The sequence below is a fragment of the Hyaena hyaena genome, unplaced genomic scaffold (assembly GCF_003009895.1).
Source record: "Hyaena hyaena isolate Hyena2069 unplaced genomic scaffold, ASM300989v1 scaffold_43, whole genome shotgun sequence".
NCBI lineage: Eukaryota > Metazoa > Chordata > Mammalia > Carnivora > Hyaenidae > Hyaena > Hyaena hyaena.
Genome location: NW_024080675.1, coordinates 1,660,244 through 1,685,347, shown reverse-complemented (window position 1 = coordinate 1,685,347; position 25,104 = coordinate 1,660,244). Strand labels below are relative to the sequence as shown.

Below are 25,104 nucleotides of genomic sequence, written 5' to 3'. Positions count from 1 at the left end.
GAGCTTACTTTTGAAGTTTTTTTTTTTAAACCTGAAATTTGTTTTCATTGAATGTAAATTTTTCATAATGTACTTCTAACTTGCATTTTATTTCTATCCTCTTTTATTAAAAGATACTTTTGACAGGGGCACCTGGGTGGCTTAGTCAGTTGAGCGACTGACTTCAGCTCAGGTCATAACCTCGCAGTTCGTGGGTTTGAGCCCTGCGTCGGGCTCTGCTGATAGCTCTGAGTCTGGAGCCTGCTTTGGATTCTGAATCTCCCTCTCTCTGTACCCCTCCCCTGCTTACACTCTGTCTATCTCTCTGAAAAATGAATAAACATTAAAAATTTTTTTTAAAGACAGTGACAAAATGAAGTAGGTTTTGGTTTTAGATTCACTTTGTAATTATGGTTTTTCTAATACTTTGGTAGTGTTCCCTCATTTCAAATTTCTCCATCCTTAATTTTTCCTTACATAAAACACATAAAATTTTTCAACAATTTTAGCTTCATATATATCATTCTCTAACTATAATTTGTTGATTGAAAATACAGTAGTAATGTGTAATGATGCTCCAAAAATTAAAAGCTACTGAACTATATTAAATTGTTGCTGGATAGATAACTTCTCTAGATTGAGACTGTAGTAGTAGTTCTTTACCCCTGGAAATGAATGTTCTTTATTCCAAATATCTATAACCTTATGAATGATTACAGTTTAACCTGAGAATTCTGTTAATGCTTTATGTGAACCATTTTGGAATTCTTGCCATTAGTTGGTGGTAGCTATCAACATCTCATAAAAGTCAGTTATGATATATTCATAGACAAGTCTTCAAGTGAGTAGGTGGCAACAATGTTTCATTTCTTGATGGTTTTTATTAATTTGAATGCACCTAGGAATTAGAAGCCAGAAAAAGACCACCAAGTTATTAAAAGACAGAATCCATGGGCATGTACTTGGCATTGGGATACTATTTCAGACTTTCATTGATTCTATGCTTAATTTACATGCAGTTCCAATAGAGCTTGACTTTTCTGACTTTAGATTATAACAGATTAGAAATAAGAAACAGTAATGGCGTGCTTCTACATTAGAGGTAGACTCTCAGATTACATTAAGAAGAAACAACATTATTTTACAGTTTTTTACTTTGTTTTCCTCTTACACAGAACACATACTTTTATAAATATAAACTATAGTAAATAAAATTAATGCTGATAAGGAATAGCTGGCAGACTCACAAGGAAAAAGGCAAAATAAAAACCCATAAAAAGCAGGTATAAGTATTTTTAAATTATGGTAATCTTGGCCTATTTAGATATTGGGCAAAACAAGTAAGTTACCACCTGAGGTATTCTCTAGTTTTAAAAGTCAGAATTGGGGCACCTGGGTGGCTCAGTCAGTTGAGCATCTGATTCTTGACTTCAGCTCAGGTCATGATCTTGCAGTTCATGGGATCAAGTGCTGTGTTGGACTTCATGCTCAGTGTGAAGCCTGTTTGGGATTCTCTCTCTCTCCCTCTCTCTCTCCCTCTCTCTCTCCCTCTCTCTCTCCCTCTCTCTCTCCCTCTCTCTCTCTCCCTCTCCCTCTCCCTCCCTTCCCCTCCCTCCCTCTTCCCCTCCCTCCCTCTCCCCCTCTGCCTCTTGCTGCTCACTCTCTCTCAAAAGTAAATAAACTTAAAAAAAAAAAGTTTTTACTGACTCTTAAGTAATGTACAGAAGATTAAATCAGGTCTATTACCTGTCAAGAATTATGGCTATATAGGGGTGCCTGGGTGGCTCAGTCCATTGAGCATCCGACTTTGGGTCAGGTCATGATCTCACAGTTCGTGGGTTCAAGCCCCCTGTCGGGCTCTGTGCTGACAGCTAGCTCAGAGCCTGGAGCCTGCTTCCAATTCTGTGTGTCCTTCTCTCTCTGCCCCTCCCCTGCTCATGATATGTCTCTCTCTGTCTCTCAAAAATAAATAAATGTTAAAAAATTTTTTAAAAAAGAATTAAGGCCATATAATGTACTTAAGAAAGTCTTTTAACGGTGGTAAACTTTAGTGGGGGTAAATTTTAGTGTTTGTGAGATTTTCCTCAATTCCATAAATGAAATATTTAGTGTATTTAATCAAGCCTGTTTTCCTTCTCTGTTTCCCTGTACTTTGTTTCTTTGTCTCTTGCAGGTACTATACTAAAATAGAGATAAAGCTTACTTTGTTTATATTTATTTTGAATGTAAATAAAATCCTTCATATTTAGAGTAATCAATTTTTTCCCCCCCAGGTGCTACAAAGTACACAGATAAAGACAATGGAGGAATGCTTGTATGGTCTCCATATCACAGTATCCCAGATACCAAATGTAAGTTTTTCCGAAATTGAATGTTTATGTCCATAGGGCTCTATCAACCAATTCAAAATTCAACTTATATTTGTTTCGGGTTGCTTAGATTCTCATAAAAAAACGGTTTGCTTTTGTTTTGTTTTATGTTTTGATGGAGGTTGTTATATTAGAATGTTTTTCCTTTTGAAAGATAGTGGGTTGATCGTTCCAATTTGTGTCAGGCCCAGGAAGACTGAAAATACCTAGGATCTGATGGCATTGCTGCTTAAATCCTCAAGCAGGGGAGGGAGTTACTATGTAGACATCTGCAGAGGCTTTTCCTCAGTATATGGAGCTGTAAAGAAATGCCTTCAAACTTCAAAGAGCCCACTATCATTACCATTTTAAAGAGGAAAGGGGAAAGAACTGACTTCAGCAGCCATCAATCAGGTCATCTTTGAGCTCTCCAATTCTGGACGGAGACCTTCTGGATCATTGACCATGCACTTCTTGAATCATGGTGTGGCTTTAGACTTCAATGTGATGTAGCGGACGTGATCCTTTGCGGCACATCAGATATAGGAAACGTGCAGGTAACAAAACTAAGATACCCACCCCTCCATTCAGTTATCATTGAATTTGTTAAAACCCAAATAAAAACCACCACACAGCTATTCTTGCAGCTATAAAATAAGCTTGTCTTTTAAAAATACTTAATAAATCTTAAAGATGTCCCATGATGGTTTGTTTAGTCCTATGAAAATTAATGATGTCTTATATATCTTGTGCATAATAAGTCTAAGCATACTTATTGACGCAATGAGAACTAAAAATTGAAAATTGGGTATTATGTTGTGTACCTGGTAATTCTTATTTGAGAGCTTTGGAATACCGACAAAAGGTATAGCTGGTAATCTAGGAATTATATGCCCTTGAGGCATTCTTAACAGAAAACAAAATTGTACATTTGGCCTGGGATTATATACTGAGAAACCTGAAGGAGATTATCAGGTTTCTCTGGTTCAGTTCTCATTACTGAAGGCTTTCATTCATAAACTGAGCATCAGGGTATCACTGGCTTTTGCTCTCTTAGCAGTATTTTATTCAATGGATTTCTTAATAAAGTGGAAAACAAAATTCAGAAAGCCACCATATTCTGATTGTATGGTATCCATGTAGAATGTCCTAGACTGAAGATCTAGTACAGTAGTTTTCAACCCTGACTATGCATTGGAGTCACTTGGGGAAACTTTGAAAAAACAGTACTGATGTCTTATCTTGGTCTCTGTCTCAACCCAATTACATCAGAACCTTTAGGGGCTGAGCCTGGACTTTTTCTTTTTTTTTTACAAATAGTTTATTGTCAAATTAGTTTCCACATAACACCCAGCGTTCATCCCCACAAGTGTCCTCCTCCATGCCCATCCCCCCTCCCCCCCACATCCATCGGTCCTCAGTTTTTGTCAGCATTCAAGAGTCTCTCATGGTTTGCCTCTCTCCCTTTCCCCCACCATTTCCTCCCTTCTTCTCCCCCTTTTTCCTCCGTTAAGTTCCTCCTAATCCTCCTATACTTGCAAACATAATGATATTTGTCCTTCTCTGCCTGACTTATTTCGCTCAGCATAACACCCTCAAGGTCCATCCATGTTGCTACACATGGCCAGGTTTCATTGTTTCTCATTGCCATGTAGTATTCCATGGTATAGATAAACCACATCTTCTTGATCCATTCGTCCGTTGATGGACCCTTAGGCTCTTTCCATGTTTTAGCTATTGTTGGGAGTGCTGCTAGGAACATTGGGGTACATGTGCTCCTATGCATCAGCATTTCTGTATCCCTTGGGTAAATTCCTAGCAGTGCTATTGCTGGGTCATAGGGGAGTTCTATTGTTAGTTTCCTGAGGAACCTCCACACTGTTTTCCAGAGGGGCTGTACCAGTTTACATTGCCACCAACAGTGTAGGAGGGTGCCCGTTTCTCCACATCCTCGCCAGCATCTAGAGTTCTCTGATTTGTTCATTTTAGCCACTCTGACTGGCATGAGGTGGTATCTCAGTGTGGTTTTGATTTGTATTTCCCTGATGAGGAGGGATGCTGAGCATTGTTTCATGTGTCTGTTGGCCATCTGGATGTCCTCTTTGGAGAAGTGTCTGTTCATATCTTCTGCCCATTTCTTCACTGGGTTGTTTGTTTTTCGGGTGTGTAGTTTGGTGAGTTCCTTATAGATTTTGGATATTAACCCTTTATCTGATATGTCATTTGCAACTATCTTTTCCCATTCCGTTCGTTGCCTATTAGTTTTGTGGGTTGTTTCCTTTGCTGTGCAGAGATCCTGGACTTTTTAAAAGCTTCCCCACTGTTTTTATGCAGAGCCAAGGTTGAAAACTACAGGTTGACTGGTATTGGTTAGCCTTCTGTTTATAAGACTATAAGACATTTTAGTTAAAGTTAATCAGCATATATTTAGAACTGCCTTGTGTTTTAATCTATGTGTTTAAGTTCTAAATGAAATACAATATTTGGATTTTCTGCACCAAAAATTCATAGTCCTAGGGAACTATAATAGCATCCATAAAAGTTAGTTGTTATTCTAACAACATTACTGTTATAATAGCATACTTCTATATTAAACTATATCATATTGACTAATAATAATAGCAAACTTATATAAAGTACCTAAAATGTGTCAGGTGTTATTCTAAGCACTTGATGTATATTAGCTCATTTAATCCTAGGAAGAAGACACTGTTTTAAAGTGAGGACATTAAGATATGAAAAGGTCAAGTTAATTGCCTAACGTCAAAAAACTAGCAGCAAGGCTGAGAATCAAGCCCTGGTAAACTAGCTATTCTGGGATCAGAATTCTTAACCTCTGCTTCTCCAAATATGCTGAAAGAGAATTTTATATATTAAAAAGTATATAATATACTTAAAAAAGGATCAAACAGGAGTGACTATATGGATTTTACATAAAGCCAAGTCCTGCTGAATGTGAAATGGTAGACATCTCAGCAATGAGGCCTTGAAATACCTAGTAGTACATCATTATTGAAACTGTGCTTATCTAAGTAATTCTGGCTTGATTACATATGGAAGTTGAATGAAAATGGAATATTCAGACACCTTCTTTATAGTCCGCAGGAAGAGCTGAAGAAAATTTAGGGATACTGAAGCACACTTAAATGTGTTATTATGTATAGCTGACAAACAATAGATAAACCGTCCTTTGTACAGCAATCGGAAAAGGGAAGGTAAAGACTTTGGGCCAACTCTTACTATGAGATGGGGTCTGAAACAGCTAAGTCTCTGCAAATAAAGACTGCAATAGAAAATGAAGGAATTATCTAATGTTTTACATGTATTAGGCTCTATAGACTACATACCAATTGGTCTTTTTTGTATACAAGAATAATTGTATAATGCCATTGAATTTAGTAAGTATGTGCTGTATAATCATAGTGATAAATCATACTAGGTAAAATTTTAAAGCCAGTAAGCTTCTAACCCTGTCTTAGAAGTAAAAGTCTTTTTGTAACATTTCATGGAAAATGACTTCAGCTATTTTATTTTGCTTTATTAAAAAATGTAAAAAAAAAAAAAGGTAGATCTGAGAAAATGAAGTAAGAATAATTAATTATGTAACATTGTTTCATTGCAGTGGATGAATATATTGCAATTGCAAAGGAGAAACATGGCTACAACGTGGAGCAGGTATGTAGAGAAACATTCTAATATTAAAGCTTGCTTCAGTACTTACTGAATCCAGAGAATGTCTCCTGGTTGTTTCTGTCCTAAAAAAGTATAGTTCAACCTATTTTATAGATACCACAAAAGTCCTAGCAAAGTCTGACCTTTCAGAATAAAGGATTTTGCTTTTATAAACGTTATTTGTCTCAAGGTCTTGAACATTTTTCTCTCAATGCCTCTGTTTCTTACTCTGCTATGAGTTCTAAAAGTATCCAAATGCCTTTAGGATGACTCTGGCAAATGTTTACCAAAAAAGGGACTTTTTTTTTTTTTGGAGTACAGGTAATTTTCTGTGATCTTTTAATCTAAAAGACTTAGAAATTAATTGAAAGAAATGTTTAAGACTTTTAAATTTTGAATAAAATAATTCACAAAGTGCATATTTTTAATTAGAAAAATTTAAAAGGACAGGGCGCCTGGGCAGCTCAGTCAGTAGAGCATCCACCTCTTGTTTTTGGCTCAGGTCATGATGTCACAGTTTGTGGGTTTGAGCCCTGCATCAGACTCCCCACTGACATTTTGAAGCCTGCTTGGGATTCTCTCTCCCTCCCTCTCTGCCCCTTTCGTTACTCTCTCTTGCTCTCTCCCAAAATAAAGAAATAAACTTTAAAGAAAATTTAAAAAAATAAAAGGAGATCTATATAGCAGATGGTTCATTATCTCTGATAATGAGGGAATGAAGAATATGAAAAAATAAAAATGAAATAGAGATTCTTAAGTCTCTTTTCAGCTAATTATTAGAGAAACCTTTATCAGAATTAATAGTTAAATAAATTATCTATAGTTTGGATTATTGAGAACTAACTTTTTTATGGTCAATAACATGTTAAATATTAAGAAGTCATTTCTGTGAAATCGAGATACTTATCTAAATGTAGTTAACTTTTTTATTTTTTGAAGCCTTTAATTACATATTTTGTTTTGAATTCTTGACTTTCTGTTTAATGTTTGTTTGAGGCATTAATCCTGGAAAATGTGAGTGCACGTATGTTCATTTTCTTATTCATTTTAAATGAGTATTACCAAAGTACAAAGATTAATTTTAAAACTTATTATTTAAAAAGTTGCCAAATTTCTTCTTAAAAAATGAAATGTGATATAGTACTTTATAGTAAAGATAAAGGTCTGTGACTTAACCATAGAAGGGAAAGTTATGCAATAGTTAGAAATTACCCATTTCATTGCTTTCATGATTTGGTAAACAAATCATTGAAGTTATTAATATGCCTTCTGAAAAATTTTTGGGTACATTATAATTATGAAGAACTTTAAAAAATATACGTGGTAAATATTAAGGTTGGAGTTGAGGTACTCCTTGGAACTATTCAGCTGATATACTCCTAAAAGGTTAAAACTTGAAACATTTCTCTACTAGGTTTTGACTGAGCACTTCTAGTTTTGTGTTATGATTGTTAGTTTCATTCACGTATTTACTAGATACTTTTCCTTACAGCATGTTTTTTTTCTACACATTGGCAATGAATAAATGTGGGTGAGAGTCTTGATATGAGCCTACAAACCTGCTTTAGTAATTAATTATAGTCCCTCTCCTCAGCTCACTGTTTTTCCTAGATTATACAGCAAATGTGGTATGTAAGAACATTCTCTGTTCTGAGGCCCTGATTTAAAAGAAATAAATAAATGAGGTCTACTACCTGGGCATCTCTGATTAATAGCCCCAAACTGTGAGTGTATTTTCAGTTGAAGTCATAGGCTTAAGATTTTAACCTGATTTGTGTTTAACTCTCTTAAGTGTGATGGAACGTAAGTCCATTAAAACCAAAGGGGGTGATTTCTCTTCAAAGGCACTTGGCATGTTGTTCTGGCATAAACATAACATTGAGAAGTCCCTTGCTGATCTCCCTAATTTCACTCCCTTTCCGGATGAGTGGACAGTGGAAGATAAAGTCCTGTTTGAACAAGCCTTTAGTTTTCATGGGAAGAGCTTTCACAGAATTCAGCAAATGGTATGGTATTTTTGGTTTTACTGTGATTCATACCTGAAAGATAACCTATGCTATCATTAAACTCTTTTTGATTATTAAATACAAAAAAGTTTTCAGTCTAATTTTAATTTTCAAAAATATTTGATATTTAAAATACTTTTATATTTGCTTCTAGTCCTGTTTTCTACAGCCATTCTAATGCATGACAGTTATGTGTTATTTCATTATAATAAGTAATGTTTTGTTTTGGCTTAAATGTATGTATAATAGAGTTATTAAATGTGCTTGTTCTAGGGAAAAATCATAATTTCAATTTTATTTTTAAACGTTTCATTTTTTAACATTAGGATTTATTTTCTAATTTATATTCCTTTGGATATGAAAATCAATTTTTAAAAGTGCTATATTTCAATATTGTACAGGTACTGTTGCTTTTTTTAAGGACAAAAATCCTTTATTTCTAGTTTTTAAATTTTTAGTATTATGTCAAAATAATATAAACCTGAGAAGTTGCTGCATTAAAATCTTTTAACTTGAATGGATGAAAATTAGATAATGTTTACAAATATATATAAATGTATTCCATTAACTAAGAGAGCCTTTTTGATTGGGAGTGTGTATCATTGTTTGCTAGGATGACAAATCAGTGCATGATCATTAGTCATTTTAATACCCAAAGACTTTATTTGGTAGCTAAAGTGTATTTGTATTATGTATCATCTTGAAACCTGAATTTAAAACAAAACAATTAAAAATATTCATTGTTGAGAATTGAATAGCTTTTCTTGAAAACATTATGTAAGTGACAGAAGGCAAACATAAAAGGTCACATATTATATGATTCCATTTACATGAAGGGTCCACAATAGACAAATCCATAGAGACAGGAAGTAGATTACAAGTTGTCAGAGACTGGGGTAAGGGAACTAGCAGGGAGTGACTGCTAATGGGTATGGAGTTTTTTTTTTAAGTTATGAAAATGTCTGGAATTAAGTAGTAATCATGGCATAACTTAGCAAATATGCTAGAAACCACTGAATTGTACACTTTAGATGGGTGAATTTCCTGGTATGTTAATTCTGTATCAATTTAAAAATTACAGTTTACTAAGGAGGGAAATGTGACTTTTTAAGGAAACTGTGTATCAAATGCTAACATTGTGCTAGGGACATCCAGGTGCATTGTTGCCATGTTAGTTTGTGACATTCTTCTCTCCCCACCCCCTCAGAACAAATAGGAATAGTCATTCAGAAATGTCAATGACACAGGTGTGATGGTTTCCTGTAACTGTAACAGCACTCTTTAGTTCTATAATTCATAAAGGTACCCATGAAAATATTTTTCACCTATATCTTTAAGTATCAAACAATAATATCAGGAATATTATTCATTCTGTTAATCAGTTTATGAATTAAATTTGCTGATACTGACATGATTTTTTTTCAAGCTTCCAGATAAGACAATTGCTAGCCTTGTAAAGTATTACTATTCCTGGAAAAAAACGCGATCTAGGACAAGCTTGATGGATCGCCAGGCTCGTAAACTAGCCAATAGACATAATCAGGGTGACAGGTAGGTTGGATGCTTTTATATAGTTATATTGTTAGGGACACTGTATTGGACTGCTTACATTTCCTAAAGCAGAAAAATTATCACAACACCTTGTAAATACTTTTTAAAATCTTCCATTCATGTTTCTGCTCTGACAGGAAGAGTTGAGTGATCAGAAATCTTAAGAGCAAGAACTTTCTGCATCTCTTTCACTGTTAGTCATAGCCAGCAAACTTGCAACTGAGTTATATTTTGAGCTGTGTTTAACTGTACTTACGATGGCTTACTTTTAGTATTGCTATATCCAATATGTATATTTAGAATATATTAAGAAATATATTCTCTAAACATGGTCTTTCCACAATTGCCTGAGTACAGTTACCTGCGTAACTGAAGTCCACATTATTGTAACTGCATCTTTCTGGTGCTATCAAATCTTGTTGTTTCCTGGTGTTTGTCTTTATCCTCCAACCGGAGAACTGAAATAGTAAGTATTATACCAAATTAATATACTTGTTCTCTTTCCCAGTAATACACTTCCTAAATATTTTTCCTATTGAGTCTCTGTTTTTTAGGTAGAAATGTTTGCTAAAATGATTATATGTGCCCAAAAGGATAAATGTTTCCAAATACTACAGAAATTTAAATTATAGAAGCTCATCTTCCCAAGGACAACTCTTGTTTTGCTGGGGAATATGTAGTGAAATGATTGGCAAGGTATATTGCAATTTGATAGGAGCCCTGGAATAGAATAAAAACAGAATTAACTTTACTAATCTTTGTTTCTTCTCAGTGATGATGATGTGGAAGAAACACACCCAATGGATGGAAACGACAGTGATTATGATCCAAAAAAAGAAGCCAAGAAAGAGGTAATGATGATCATTAGAATGCTTATAGTTGTTCTACAAATCCATGCAAAAAAGAATGAATCGTACTTCATGTTAAGAAAAACATTTTTATGTAATGGCATAGAAGTAGTAAATTTCAGTGTTAGAGGTTTTTGAAAAAAAAAAGGTATTATCTAGAACTCCCAGTTAGCCAATAGTTTAAATAATTGTTGAGGGTGGAGACACCTGGGTGGCTCAGTCAGTTAAGCGTCCCACTCTTAGTTTTGGCTCAGATCATGATCTCCTGGTGGTAAGACCGAACCTTGCATTGGGCGCCACACTGACAGCGAAGAGCCTGCTTGGGAGTCTCTGTCCCTCTCTCTTCCCCTCCTCTGTGTACTCTCTCTCTCTTAAAGTAAGTAAATAAAATTATTAGATTATCTGATCCACTCAGAAGTATAAAAGCCTGGCCACAATCCCTCATCTTTAATCCATAGAAAAGAAATAAAACCACCCTCAGATGATATAGTATAAGTATAGTATAGCATAGAATTATGCTTTCTGGTTTTGTTACACAGTTTTTCTTGAAAATACTCTTTGTTCCATGTTATAGCAAATTAGAAATTACAGATCTAGGGTTACATCCCAATAAACTCATCATAAATTGAAAATATTGAAGTGAAAAATGCATTTAATATACCGAATCTAGCGAACAGTATCACTTAGCCTAGCCTACCTCAAACACACTCAGAACATATATTAGCCTACAGTTGGGCAAAATCATCTAGTACAGAGCCTATTTTATAATGTTGAATGTTTCATGTAATTGAATACTGTACCGGAAGTACAAAATAGAATGGTTGTCAGTGAATCGGTTGTTTCTCCTCGTGATCACGTGGCTGGCTGGGAGTTGCAGCTCAGTGCCACTGCCCAGCATCACGAGGGAGCATCGTACTACAGGTAGCTCGGTAGAAGAGGAAAATTTGAAGCCCAGTTTCTGTTGAATGCCTGTGGCTTTCACACCATCATAAAGTTGAAAATTGTAACTGGCACCATCATAAATTGGGGACTACCTGTAATAGTGGTATACTGACAGTAGTGAAAATAAAAGCCTGCCTCAAAGGAAGATCTGGAAGAATCCCCGACTAGAAAAGCTCCCATATTCCTCAAAATGATAATAAAGATGGTTTAAAGTCTCTAAGCAAAGGCTAAATTGATATACATACTCATTTATAAAAGCAAGAAATTACGTAATTATAAAAATATTAAAACATATGAAAAAAATTTCAATATGAAAGTAAAGGATTGTGAGGTGTAGACAGTTGTGGAATAATGATTATCGAAATTGGGAGACAGAATGTGACCTCATCCTATTTAATGACCCCCATTCCTCTTAAGGAACTCACTGCCATGGCCTATCCTGGCCCTTGCCGTCATCTTAAACTCTCATCAGTGACAATTTAAGAATCCTACTCTTACCTCAATTTGATATTTAACTAATTTTCTCACTACTGCTAAATGTTTTCAAATTATTTGATTCCTTAATTTTTTTTTCCAACTCTGCCTTATTTCCCTGAGCTATATAGATCTAAGGATCAACTACTTAAATTGCTCTCTTCCTAGTATCTTTTAACTCCCATTTCCATATTCTTTTGCTATACCTTCCCTTACCCTGTAAACACACACTGCTGCATTAGTTGCTATTCTTGGTCTGAGAGGCACAGCAGGAGAACATGGCACAATCATGTAAATTGTTGCTACTTAGAAAAAATAGTTTCAAATCTCTGTGTAGTCCTTAATGCCTCTCTGTTTTTAACCTCTAAGGCTCCAGTTTTTCCATTGGAAAAGTAAAAATAAGAGAATTGTTCTGGGAATCAGAGAGGTAATATGTATAGAACCACTTACAGTACCCAGGACATAATATATCTTGAATAAAAGTTGCTGTTTTTCTATATATCATCTACCACTTCTCCCCTCCCCCCAAAATGTTGTCAGATAACTTCACCTTCTACTTCACAGAGAAAAATATTAAGCTGGAGCTCCCTTAGATTCTAGCCCTTCCTCCTAACCTCGACTGTACCACCTTTTTCGTTTGAGTGTAGTTACACTTAGAACATTAAAAGTACTATATTGTGTCTACTAAGCTGTCAAGTTTTTGAAGTCAGGGACTGAGTAACATTGTGTATCTTGTATCTCCTAGCACTTTACACAGTACTCATTGTCCACTTCTTTGCCAGTATTTGAGGTGATCAGACTTTTAAAAAATGTTACAGATCTCAAATGATACTCAGGAACATTTACTGAATGAAGTCTGCCTGAATGCCTCTTTCTCACAATAACAAAGATTTCTTCCCTTGGTCTGCATAATTCCATTGCTTGTTTGATCCTGTCTATCCCTTCATGGCATATCTAGGACTTTTCCCATCAGTTATCTCTCTCTATGCTATATTTTCAGCCTTTTCTTCTTTCTTTTTTTTTAAATTTTTAGTGTTTATTTTTGAGAGAGAGAGAGAGAGTGTGAGCAGAAAAGGGGCAGAGAGAGAGGGAGACACAGAATCTGAAGCAGGCTCCAAGCTCTGAGCTGTCAGCACAGAGCGTAATGTGAAGCTCGAACTCACAAACTGTGAGATCATGACCTGAGCTGAAGTCTGTTGCTCAACCAACTGAGCCACCCACATGCCCTTCAGCCTTTTCATTGCAGCTCAAAAATATATACAGGTCTTCTGTTTAAAAGCATAACTATCTTAGGGTACCTGGGTGACTCGGTTAAGTGTCTAACTCTTTTTTTTTTTTTGCATCTAACTCTTGATTTCGACTCAGGTCACAATTTTGCAGTTATGAGATTGAGCCCCCCACCGTGACTGAGCCCCATGTCAGGCTCTACAGTGAGCAAGGAGCCCGCTTCAGATTCTCTCTCTCTCCTGCCCTTCTCCCCTGCTTGTGTGTTCTTTCTCCCTCTCTTTCTCTCCCTTTCTCCCTCTCTTTCTCTCCCTTTCTCTCTCTCTTTCTCTCAAATAAAAAATAATAGAAAAGTGTAACTATTACTCTACCAGTCTAGAAGAAACTCTTCTCCTTAGTACTTCTTCACTCTTGACTTTGCTTCAGTCGGGCTGCTCTCTTTTCACTTCACTGAAAATAGTGACAGAGATCATCAGTGACCTAACTTGCCATGTCCAGTGATTGATTGTTCATTGTATTCTACTTGTGCTTTCTGTATCATTTCAAGTTACTGATCCCTCTCTTCTTCCTGAAAATCTGTTCTTTGATTTTTATAACATGATTCCATAATTCTTGTCTACTTTTTAAACTGTTGTGTCTTAATTTAGTGACTTTTTTTCAGTTACTATTTTATACTATTATATACTTCCTCAATTCTGTTTGTTTTGTCATTGTTTTTATTTTTTTCTCTCAAGTATGAATGTTATCCTTTTCTTTATGTTGTATGCAGATGCCTTATTTTCAGGTTTTCATCGCTTCTCTGAATTATTGGAATGTTCTGTCTTCTCTCCTTGCCTCCAGAGTCTCCACGCCACCCCTTCCAGTCTGTTCTTTAACCCTGTTACTGAAGCAATTTTTTGAAAACCAAATTGACTGCTTGCAACATTTCCGTGGCTTTGTAGGATTAGGATAAAACACAAAGCTCTCTAGTGAGGCATTCTCTATCCCACTTCACATATTTCAAATTACTAGCAGTGTTTTAGTAAGTCTTTTAGTTCCCTGGCTTTTGTCCTGTGGTTATGTTGGTTCTCTTTTTTTCTGGAATTCTCTTTGTTCCCCAATCTGCCTCAGAGATTCCTCATGACTCTATAAGATATAACTTCTTTATGAAGTCTCCTGTACCTTAGCTTGAATTGACTACCTCCTTATTTTTCTTTAATAAGTCTATTGCAGTACTCATTAAGGTGAGTGATACTTGTTTACTTAAAGTCTCCCCTCTTCTGCCTGCCCATACCTGTGTGATAAGCACTTTAAGAGCAAGAATCATATCTATCTATAGGGCCTGGTACATAGTAAGCATTCTGTCAAATTTTTATAATGAATGAGAATACACATTATGAACTTATTATTTACTGTACAAATGCGAGAGATTAGGGATTTGAGTAGAGAATGTATGTATGTGGAATACTGTTTTATCCTGCTTTGTGAGACGATACATATGCATTTGGTCTTTTGTTTGCCTGTGATCTCATACTATTAGCATGAGGAGAGTATAAATTAAAAAAGTGAAAGGAAACATCACAGGGTTGTGGTCCAGGGTAGGAACTGTATATCAGCAGTTTCATTCATTTCTCTGCTCTCTCACAAATGATAAGGACACAGGCAGGAATGTTAATATATTATTGCCATTCACACAGATCTGCATGTTGTTGATGCATTATGTAGAAAGGTTTTTATAAACTTAAAAATTGTAAACTTTATATTATCATAGAATATATAGAGTTTAAAGAAGAATAAAACAGACATTCAATGTCTCTGTCACTGAGCCCTGGGAGTAGAAGTCCTGTGGATATGTTTCCTTAATTGTACCCCTCTCACTTCTCTCCGGAGGGAACCTCTATCCTGAAAATGGAACCCAATCCTGAACTTCTATCAATTACTCACTTCCCTTTTCTTCATAGTTTTATCACATGTGTGCCTATTTCTGACCAACTGTCATTTAGTTTTGTCCATTTCAAACTGTATTTAAATGGAATCATATTGTATATATTTTTCAGCTACTTGCATTTTGTTGTGGTCCAACATGTTCTTTAAGTTTATTTTCATTGCTGTGTTACAGTGTTCCAATTATGTGCATATGCCACAACTTACCCATTTCTTATCAATGGACATCATTTACAGTTTTGTATCATTGTGAACAATACTGATAAGAATGTATCCTGGATATACAAATATAAGTTCTTGGGGCACCTGGGTGGCTCAGTCACTTGAGCATCTGACTTCGGCCCAGGTCATGATGTCATGGGTTTGAGCCCTGTGTGGGGCTCTCTGCTGACAGCTCAGAGCCTGGAGCCTGCTTCAGATTCTGTGTCTCCCTCTGTCTCTGCTCCTCCCTCCCTCCCTCTCTTTCTCTGTCAAAAAATAAATAAACATTTTAAAAATTAAAAAAAAAAAAAGATTTCTTTTGGGACAGAGCTTCTCAGGTTTAGTAGGTTTAGTATTGTACCCATAAGGGGCAGTTAGAAATTATAGAGGGGTTTTCGTTATTACGATGATTTTAGAGCACCCCTGGCATGTGGTGGGAAAGGCATGCCAGCCAGACCTCCTGAAATGCACAGCATAGATTTTTCCCACCAAAATGTCACCAGTGACTTATTGAGTAAATAATACCCTAGCAGTGTTTGGAATGGAATTATTCTATAGTATAACCCTGGTCAACTTTACTGGGTAATGGCAAATCATTTTCCACATTTGATGTACAGTCAGCCCTTGAACAGCATGGGTTTTGAACACTGTGGGTCCGTTTACATGCAGATGTTTTCAATAAATACGGTACTATAAGTTTATTTTCTTTTCCTTAAAAATTTCTTCATAACATTTTCTTTTTTTTAGTCAAGTTTATTTATTTATTTATTTTTAATATTTTATTTATTTCTGAGAGAGAGAGAGACAGTGTGAGCAGGGGAGGGTCAGAGAGAGAGAGGGAGACACAGAATCTGAAACAGGCTCCAGGCTCTGAGCTAGCTGTCAGCTCAGAGCCCGACGTGGGGCTCGAACCCACAAACCGTGAGATCATGACCTGAGCTGAAGTTGGACGCTTAACCAACTGAGCCACCCAGGCGCCCCTCTAGTCAAGTTTATTGTAAGAATGCAGTATATAATAAAAACAACATACAGAAAAATGTGTTAATTGTCAATAAGGCTCTGGTCAACAGTAGGCTATTAGTAGTTAAGTTTTGGGGAGTTAAAGGTTGCATACAGATTTTGGACTACAAGGAAGGTCAGTGCACCCATCCCTACACTGTTCAAAGTTCAGTTGTACTTCTTTTGGGCCATAAGGTACTTATTAGCCACTTTCTTGCTGATATGTGATATAGTCACTTTTAAAATGTTTAGATATGGAAATATAAATTGGTATCGTCTTCTCAATTTCATCACATTACTAATGGTGCTGAATATTTTCTTATTATCATGTCTTTTTTAAAAAATACTGTATGTGTTTGCTTGTTTGATTGTTACATTCTTTTCTATTGGGTTTTTATCTTTTTCCTTAAGACAGAATGCATAAAAGTTTTCTTTCCTATTGAATTCTTTATGTATTTTGGATACTACTAATCCTTTAGTTAAGTGTGTTGCAATATCTTTTAGCAGTTTGTAGTTTATGTTTTAACTCTCTTTACATGTTTTGGTGAACACCTATTTCATCAGAAGCATGTAAATATTCAAGTTTCAATGTTCTTTTATATTTTAAGCTTTAAAGTTTTGCTTTTTACTCTTAAGTCCTTGATCTGTCAGTAATTTAGTTTTGTTCATGTTGTGAGGTAGAAATCCATTTTTATTTTTTTCTAATAGGGAAATGAGCTTATCTCTTTTTTAATATTTTTATTTATTTCTAGGAGAGAGAGAGAGAGAGAGAGAGACAGCGTGAGCAGGGGAGGGTCAGAGAGAGAGAGAGACACAGACTCTGAAACAGGCTCCAGGCTCTGAGCTGGCAGTCAGCACAGAGCCCGACGCGGGGCTCGAACCCACGAACCGCGAGATCACGACCTAAGTGAAAGTCGGACGCTTAACCGACTAAGCCACCCAGGCGCCCCAGAAATGAGTTTATCTCTTAACTGGTCTGCAGTGTCAGCTTTATCATATATGAGGTTTTTGTATATACATTGCTATCTGTTCTGCTCCCTGTCAGTCCCACAATGTCTTAATTACTGTATCTTTATAATAAGTCTTGTTAGCTGATAGGTTAAGTCCCACTGCTTGGTGTTCAGATCCTCTGTGCCCTTCTCTCTCTCTCTCTTTCTGCCCTTACCCTACTTTTGTGCATGATCTCAATCTCTCTCTCAAAACTAAACTAAAAAAACAAAAAAATAGTAAGTTCTTGGACCTTTGCTCTTGAAGTGTCACAATTCCTAGAAAAGCCCTATTAGGTATTCCTTTGAATCTACATAAGGAAGAGAAGTGGGGATACACATATAGGGAGAAATGCAACTTCTGTGTAATTTATTTGTAGATAAGTTTACATTTCCTACGAAGGGATTTATGTTATCTGAAAATAATAGCAATTTTATTTCTTTTGAATTCTTACCTACCTTTTAATTTCTTCCCTTATTGAACTGGTTAGATTCACCATTATTATTATATGGAAACTAATTTGTCAATAAACTACTTGTAAAAAAAAAAAAAAGATTCACCATTATTATTCTGAAAAGAATATTATGATAAATATTTTTACCTTATTCCTAATTTTGGAGAGAATTGTCTTTATGTTTCAACATCAACTAGAATATAATTGAAGGTTTTCAACTTGCTCACATGACTGGTAGTTGAAATGCTAGCTGTCAGCTGGCATTCCTCTCTAGCTTGATGGTCCATGAGTGATCTGAGTTATCTGGCTTTTCACCATGGGCTAGTTTTCTCCAAAGCATTAATCCCAAAAGCACTAAGTGGAAACTACCCAGCCATTTCTGGCCTAGCCTTAGAAGTTATTCAGCATCACTTCTGTGGGTTATAAGTGAGTTGTTGAAGTTGATCCAGAATCAAGGGGAGAGGATATAGATCCCCACTTCTCAGGGACTGGAATGTTGAGGATTTTGATGACATGTTTTGAAACCTCCAGGCTTCGAATACAGAATTTTCATAAATTTTTTTCCTTTTGTTCTTAAGAAGAATATATACTCTTTTGATTATAGGATTCTGTCTGTGTCTGTTACTTGTAGCTTGTCAGTTCTGTGCTTGAAGTCCATGTTCTCTTACTGCTTGCCTCCTTGCTAGCATGGTTTTTGTTATCTGCTTACTGATCAATTAATTGAGAAATGACTTTTTGTGATATTTTATATTTTGAAGCTATTGTTGGGTGCATAGGAGACTAGAATTGCTTTATCTTACTGTTGAATTGAACTGTTTATCAATATGTAATGACCCTTTCATCTCTTGTAATGTGTTCTGCTTTAAAGAATATTTTGTCAGGTATCTTTCATTTATTAAGTATTTACCTGGTATATCTTTATTATTTTCTTTCAGCATTTCAACTGTGTCATCTGCAAATCACCAATTTATGTGTATTCTAGTTTTCTTTCTCCTCCTTCATGGCTTTTATTTTATTTTATTTTTGCATTAAGACTCCAATTCCTGACTCTCTGCTAGTTTGGGATGTTTCTATATTTCTATTCTTATTTGTGTTCCCTGGAAAATTTTCCTGCATCTTTAACTTAGTGGAGGCTTTTTTGGTTTTTGTTTTTTGAAATAGGCTCCATGCCCAGCAAGGAGCCCAGTGCTGAGATCAAGACCTGGGCTGAGACCAAGAGTCAAATGCTTAACCAACTGAGACACCCAGACATTCTCCTGCATATTTAACTTAAAGTCTAAGTTAATGACTTTCTGATTAATACAAGGCCCTTAGAATGCTTTGACTTTAGGCACTACCCTCTTGATTTATATGCTATTTTTGTCTAAGTTACGTCTTGTTTTTCAAAATCTCATATAGTCATTCCTTTTTATATTTACACACGTTTAAAACTTACTCATTATTCTTTCTTGAATTTTAGATCTTTCTTCAAAAAACATTTCCCCTTTTCCAGAAATATATGCATCTTCTACAAGTTAAATTAGGGAGAATCTGTTACTTATAAACCCAGTTAGTTTTGGTATGCCCATAGTGTCTATTTCTCCCTTGCTCTTGAAACCCTAGTTTTGCTGGGATTAGACTCCTAGGTTGACAGTTAACCATTTGAAGATAATATTCTACTGCTTTCCAATTTCTATTGTTGCTGCAGAGAAGTCTGCTGTCAGGCTAATTATCATTCCTTTGGAGGTAATTTGTCTTTTCTTTTTCTCTGCTTTTATGGTCTCTTCTTTGTCTTTTTTTTTTTTTTTTTTGAAAGTTTATTTATTTTGAGAGAGAGAACATGTGCACGTGTGCGAGGTGGGGGAGGGCAGAGAGAGAATCCCAAGCAGGCTCTGTACCACCAGTGCAGAGCCTGATGTGGGGCTCAAAGTCACACTGTGAGATCATGACCTGAGCTGAAGTCGGATGCTTAACTGACTGAGCCACCCAGGCACCTCTCTACTTTGTCTTTAATGGTGTTTCACTCTAATATATCTGAGTGTGGAGTTGTTTTTTGGGTGTGATGTTTTTTGTCATCATTTTTTTGTAAACTTGTATTGGATTTATTGTATTTCCTGAATCCTATGTCATAAGTTCTGTAAAATTCTCACTGGTTGCTTCTTTGAATATTGCGACTTCCTCATTCTCTCTATCCTTTCCTTTGGGAATCCTTTTAGAAACAATGGACTTTCACATGGCTCTTAACCATCTCATTTTCCATCTTTTTGTCTTTCCATATTTCTGTACTGCATTATGGTCATTTTTTACCGTGTACAGTCACTGCTGTTCTTCTGAGCTCTGTCTAATCTGCTGAGTAACTCATCCACTGAGTTTCTAATCTTCTTTATACTGTTTATTTCTAGGTGTTCTATTTGGTTCTTTTGCATATCTGCTTAGTCAGTTTTGATAGACTCATAAAAGAATGTTCCATATTTTCAATTCTGTCATTTATTTCTTTATGTACATGTAACATATTTATTGTATTCTCTTATCCAGTAATTCTAATATTTTCAATCTTTGCAGATCGAATTGTTTTTCTACTATGTCACTCATGGGACTTGTTCATCAGTTTGTGGTTGGGAGCTCATTTTCCTTGGAACATACTTGTGGAAAATTTTTTAGACGTGGGTTTAAAATTCATTCTTCTAAGGGGCGCCCGGGTGGCTCATTTGGTTAAGCATCTAACTCTTGGTTTTGGCTCAGGTCATGATCTCATGATTCACGGGATCCAGCTCCACAAGCGCAGAGCTCACTTGGGATTCTCTCTCTCTCTCCCTTTCTCTGCCCTTCCCCCATGTGTGCATACACTTTAGGAAAAAATAAATAAATGCATTCTTGTAGAGACACCTTTGCATTTGTTTTGCTAAATGTCTGAAGGCCCTACCAATCTGAGGTACTTTGTTTATTTTTGAGAGAGAGAGAAAGTGTATGACAGAGAGGCAGAGAGAGAGGGACACAGAGGATCCAAAACAGGGTCTACACCAAGAACACATAGCCTGATTGGGGCTCAAGTCACAAACCATGAGATCATTACCTGAGCTGAAGTCCGACCCTTAACTGACTAAGCCACACAGGCGCCCCCCAATGGGAGATACTTGTTGCCCATTGAAGCATGGGCATTAGGCAAGTGTCAGCCGCTGCATACTCACTTATCCCCTTGGGTTCCTTTTCTAAAGAATTGGAGTATTACATCTGTTCAGTTGAAATTAGGTTGCCCTTCAACCTAATATTCAGTTTCAAATGGATTCCTGTCTCAGAAGCACAGAATAACATTGTATTTTTATATCATACTTTAAGAATATTTAAAGTAATAATGAAATCCTACTTAACAGTTCATGTTCATTATTATTAGGCCCATCTTAACTTCTTCCAAAATACAAATTTACATCATATTTTATTCACAGATAAATAGATTTAGAGTTTAAAAATGTCAAGATTAAGATAATTCTGGGTCGGGGCACCTGGGTGGCTTAGTCGGTTAAGGGTCCAATTTCAGCTCAGGTCACAATCTCATTGTTCATGAGTTCGAGCCCTGCATTGGTCTCTGTACTGACAGCTCAGAACTTAGAGCCTGCTTCAGATTCTGTGTCTCCCTCACTCTCTGCCCCTCCCTCACTCGTGCTCACGCACGCTCTCTCCCTCCGTCTCTCAAAAATAAGCATTTTAAAAAATGAAAAGATAATTCTGTGTCCTTTTTAATCTTTAGAGGCATAGTTCTCTTTCAACAACTCTAAAGTGAGAATAAAATATCAGCCACTTGTCATAATTCTTTTTTTTTCTTACAAATAGTTTATTGTCAAGTTGGTTTCCATATAACACCCAGTGCTCATCCCCACAAGTGCCCTCCTCCATGCCCATCTCCCCCCGTCCCCCACTTGTCATAATTCTTTATTTGCTTCTTTTTAGTTTCTTAAAAAACTTTTGCACTTAATAAGTTATTGCTGGGTTTTTTTGTTTTTGTTTTTTGTTTGTTTTTTGGCCTTTTATTGCTGAGGGAAAATATATTCTGTCTTGAAGCAAACAAGAATAGTTTAGAATCCAACTTATATTTTCATTTGTTCATAGTCCTCTATAGTCCTCTGGGCTAGAAACCAAGCATTTCATTGAGTGGATTGGTCAAAGATGCGTTATGTTGTATGCTTATTTCCCCCCAGTTGATAAGTGCTGCGTGTTTATCTGTGTTTGTACTTGTATGTGATGTAATGGGTTAGAAGTATTTTTTAGGTGTCCTTAGTGCAGCAGATACTTCTAGTAATAGACTGTTTTCAGCTTATATGTGCATGAAAACGAAATAACCTATTATTGTACCTTTATTCTTCTAGGGCAATACTGAGCAGCCTGTCCAAACCAGCAAGATTGGGCTGGGAAGGAGAGAGTATCAGAGTTTACAACACCGCCATCACTCTCAGCGCTCCAAGTGCCGTCCCCCAAAGGGCATGTACTTAACCCAGGAGGATGTGGTAGCGGTTTCCTGTAGTCCCAATGCAGCCAACACCATCCTGCGACAACTGGACATGGAGCTGATCTCTTTAAAACGTCAGGTATTTCATAAAAATCATTTGTGGTGATTCTGTTCATTTTGTTTATCCCCTTTTAAAACCTCAGTAAACTTAAGGTCTTGGCAGATTTTCTCAGCTAGCTGTTCACATAAGTTTCATTCTTTAAAATTTACTTTGTTTCCAAATTCAAAGATGCCTCTGTCTATTCTAAATTTGAATACCAGCATCACTACCTGTTAGCCCTGTGATATTGGGAAATACTGGACTCTCTGAGCTTCAATTTTATATCTGTGAAGTTGGGGATAATAATCATACTTCTCTTGCAAGTTATTGGGAATTGTTTGAGTTTTTATGTGTAGGTTGTTGAGCAGTGTCTGGCACGTTTTGAATGCTCAGTGAGTAATGGCTGCTCTCTCCTCCTCCTCATTATTATCCGTGGTAGCTGCCGAGGTATTATAAATGTATTCTTATCATAATTAGGTCACTCATGGTTAAGAGTGAGGATATAGGGTCAGTGAACCTAAATTTTAATGCCAGCTACATCATCTACTTCCTGTGTAACCTTAGGGGAGCGGTTTCACTCTTCATAAGTCCATTTTCTCATCTTGAAATTGGATAATAATCTGATGCTTGGGAAGAATTATATTCATTACATATATATAACAATGCTTCCAACAGTCCCTGGCACATAGTATGTACTCAGTTAGTGGTTGTCATTAGGTCTCTGGCCTTCCTCAGTCACCTTTTCCTCTTTTTATTTGTTTCTGTTGTTTTCCCTATCCCTTAGATCTAGGTACTCTTCCAAGTCTGTACTTTCTTGGTCTGTATCAGCCAAGCCTACACCAAATGCCAGTGACAGCTGAATCTACCTCTCGGGCTGTGACTTTTCTCCCAGGCTGTACATTGCTATATTCTAGCTGCCTGCTAGGCATCTGACTCTCCTGTAAAGATTTTTTTCTGTTTCCTGTCTGCTGAAACATGAGAATCATCTTTGATTTATCCCTTGCCATTATCATATCCTCCAATACACACAAATCCAAGTGGTAACCAAGCTGTGTAAGTCTTATCTGAGAAACTTTCTTTAAATCATTCCTCTCATTTTTAATCCCATCACTACTACCTTTGTTCTGGCCCTTACCACCTCTTATCTGACCATAACTGTCCTGTTGATTGTCCTTACTATCCACTTCTCTGCAGCTCCATGTTATACGTTGTTGTCAGTGTTATCTTCTTAAAATACTGGTATGATCACAATCATTCCTCTTAAAGCTCTTCATTAATTTCTACTTGCCTTTAGTAGGTGACAGCACAGGCAGACAGGAATTTATAAGATCATGTTAAGAAATTTAAAATTGTGGGGCACCTTAGTTGGTTAAGTGTCCGATCTCGGCTCAGGTCATGATCTCACGGTTCATGAGTTCAAGCCCTGCATCGGACTCTATGCTGACAGCTCAGAACCTGGAGCCTGCTTTGGATTCTGTGTCTCCCTCTCTCTTCCCCTTCCCTGCTTGTGCTGTCTCTCTCTCTTAAAAATAAAGATGTAAAAAACAAACAAACAAACAAACCTTAAAATTAATTTTGAGTTAGGAAACCACTGAAGGATTTTAAAGAGAAGTGTAATATGATCTTACATTTTTCAACTATATCTACATTTTTTAATAGTTGCCTAAGGAATTACAGTATGCATCCTCAACTTACCATATCTTCCTTGCTTAAGTATTATAATATACATCCTTGGTGTTAATATTATACCACTTTATATAACATGTAAGAATCTTGAGCAGTAGAGCGTGTGAGCAAGATCGCTTTTCTGTATCCCAAACAGTGAGATTTCTCTATCTCTTGACCCTCATTATTTACCCAGACTGCTCTTATATTTCTCTTTTCTTGTCCAACAAACTTCTTGAGTAAATATCTACCATATTAGTTTCCTCTGCTTTCTTACCATCACATATTCTCTCATCCTTCTCAATCTAATTTCTGCCCCATACACTATCCTAATTCTGCCACTGCAAAAGCAATCTCAAGTTTATTTATTTATTAAGTTGCCAGGTCTCATGCTCTCTTCTTGGTTGTTATTTCTCTTGAATCTATTACTGCTCAATAATATTTGATACTGACAACTACTTCTTCCTTCTTGGAATTCCCTTCCCTTAACTGTTATGACATTGGACTCTTTGGTTTAGGTATGTTTTTGACTGAATGCTTAGTCTTTAATTGAACAGTGAATGTATGTATATAAGACTCCCATCTCCCAAACCACATCACTCCTTCTCTTTTTTTTTTAATTACAAAAATTTTTTTAATAGTTTATTGTCAAGTTGGTTTCCATATAACACCCAGTGCTCATCCCCACAATGCCCTTCTCCATGCCCATCATCCCCCTACCACTTCCCCCCACCCCATCTGCCCTGTTTGTTCTCGGCATTCAAGAGTCTCTCATGGTTTGCCTCCCTCCCTCTCCCCCACTATTTTTCCCCTTCTTCTCACCCATGGTCCTCCGTTAAGTTCCTCCTAATCCTCCTATATGTGCAAACATATGATATCTGTCCTTCTCTGCCTGACTTATTTCGCTCAGCATAACACCCTCAAGGTCCATCCATGTTGCTACACATGGCCAGATTTCATTGTTTCTCATTGCCATGTAGTATTCCATGGTATAGATAAACCACATCTTCTTGATCCATTCATCAGTTGTTGGAAACTTAGGCTTTTTCCATGTTTTGGCTATTGTTGAGACTGCTGCTATGAACATTGGGGTACATGTGCCCCTATGCATCAGCACTCCTGTATCCCTTGGGTAAATTCCTAGCAGTGCTATTGCTGGGTCATAAGGGAGTTCTATTGTTAATTTCTGAGGAACCTCCACACTGTTTTCCAGAGGGGCTGCACCAGTTTACATTCCCACCAACAGTGTAGGAGGGTGCCCATTTCTCCACATCCTCACCAGCATCTAGAATCCTCTAATTTGCTCATTTT

General features: G+C 36.5%; 1 protein-coding gene across 4 annotated transcripts in view; it reads left to right on the top strand.

Moving 5' to 3' along the window:
* Positions 1-25,104, top strand: part of RCOR3 (REST corepressor 3) — a 57,293-nt gene that overhangs the window by 7,582 nt on the left and 24,607 nt on the right. For 3 of the 4 annotated variants that reach the window (XM_039230082.1, XM_039230081.1, XM_039230083.1), the window contains exons 3-8: positions 2,253-2,330; positions 5,950-6,002; positions 7,844-8,005; positions 9,432-9,556; positions 10,329-10,407; positions 21,949-22,167. In XM_039230082.1, the coding sequence (XP_039086013.1) occupies positions 2,253-2,330; positions 5,950-6,002; positions 7,844-8,005; positions 9,432-9,556; positions 10,329-10,407; positions 21,949-22,167 (716 nt within the window). Of the gene's footprint in view, positions 1-2,252; positions 2,331-2,533; positions 2,885-5,949; positions 6,003-7,843; positions 8,006-9,431; positions 9,557-10,328; positions 10,408-21,948; positions 22,168-25,104 lie in introns of those variants that run through there. The other variant, XM_039230085.1, reaches the window with a different exon arrangement.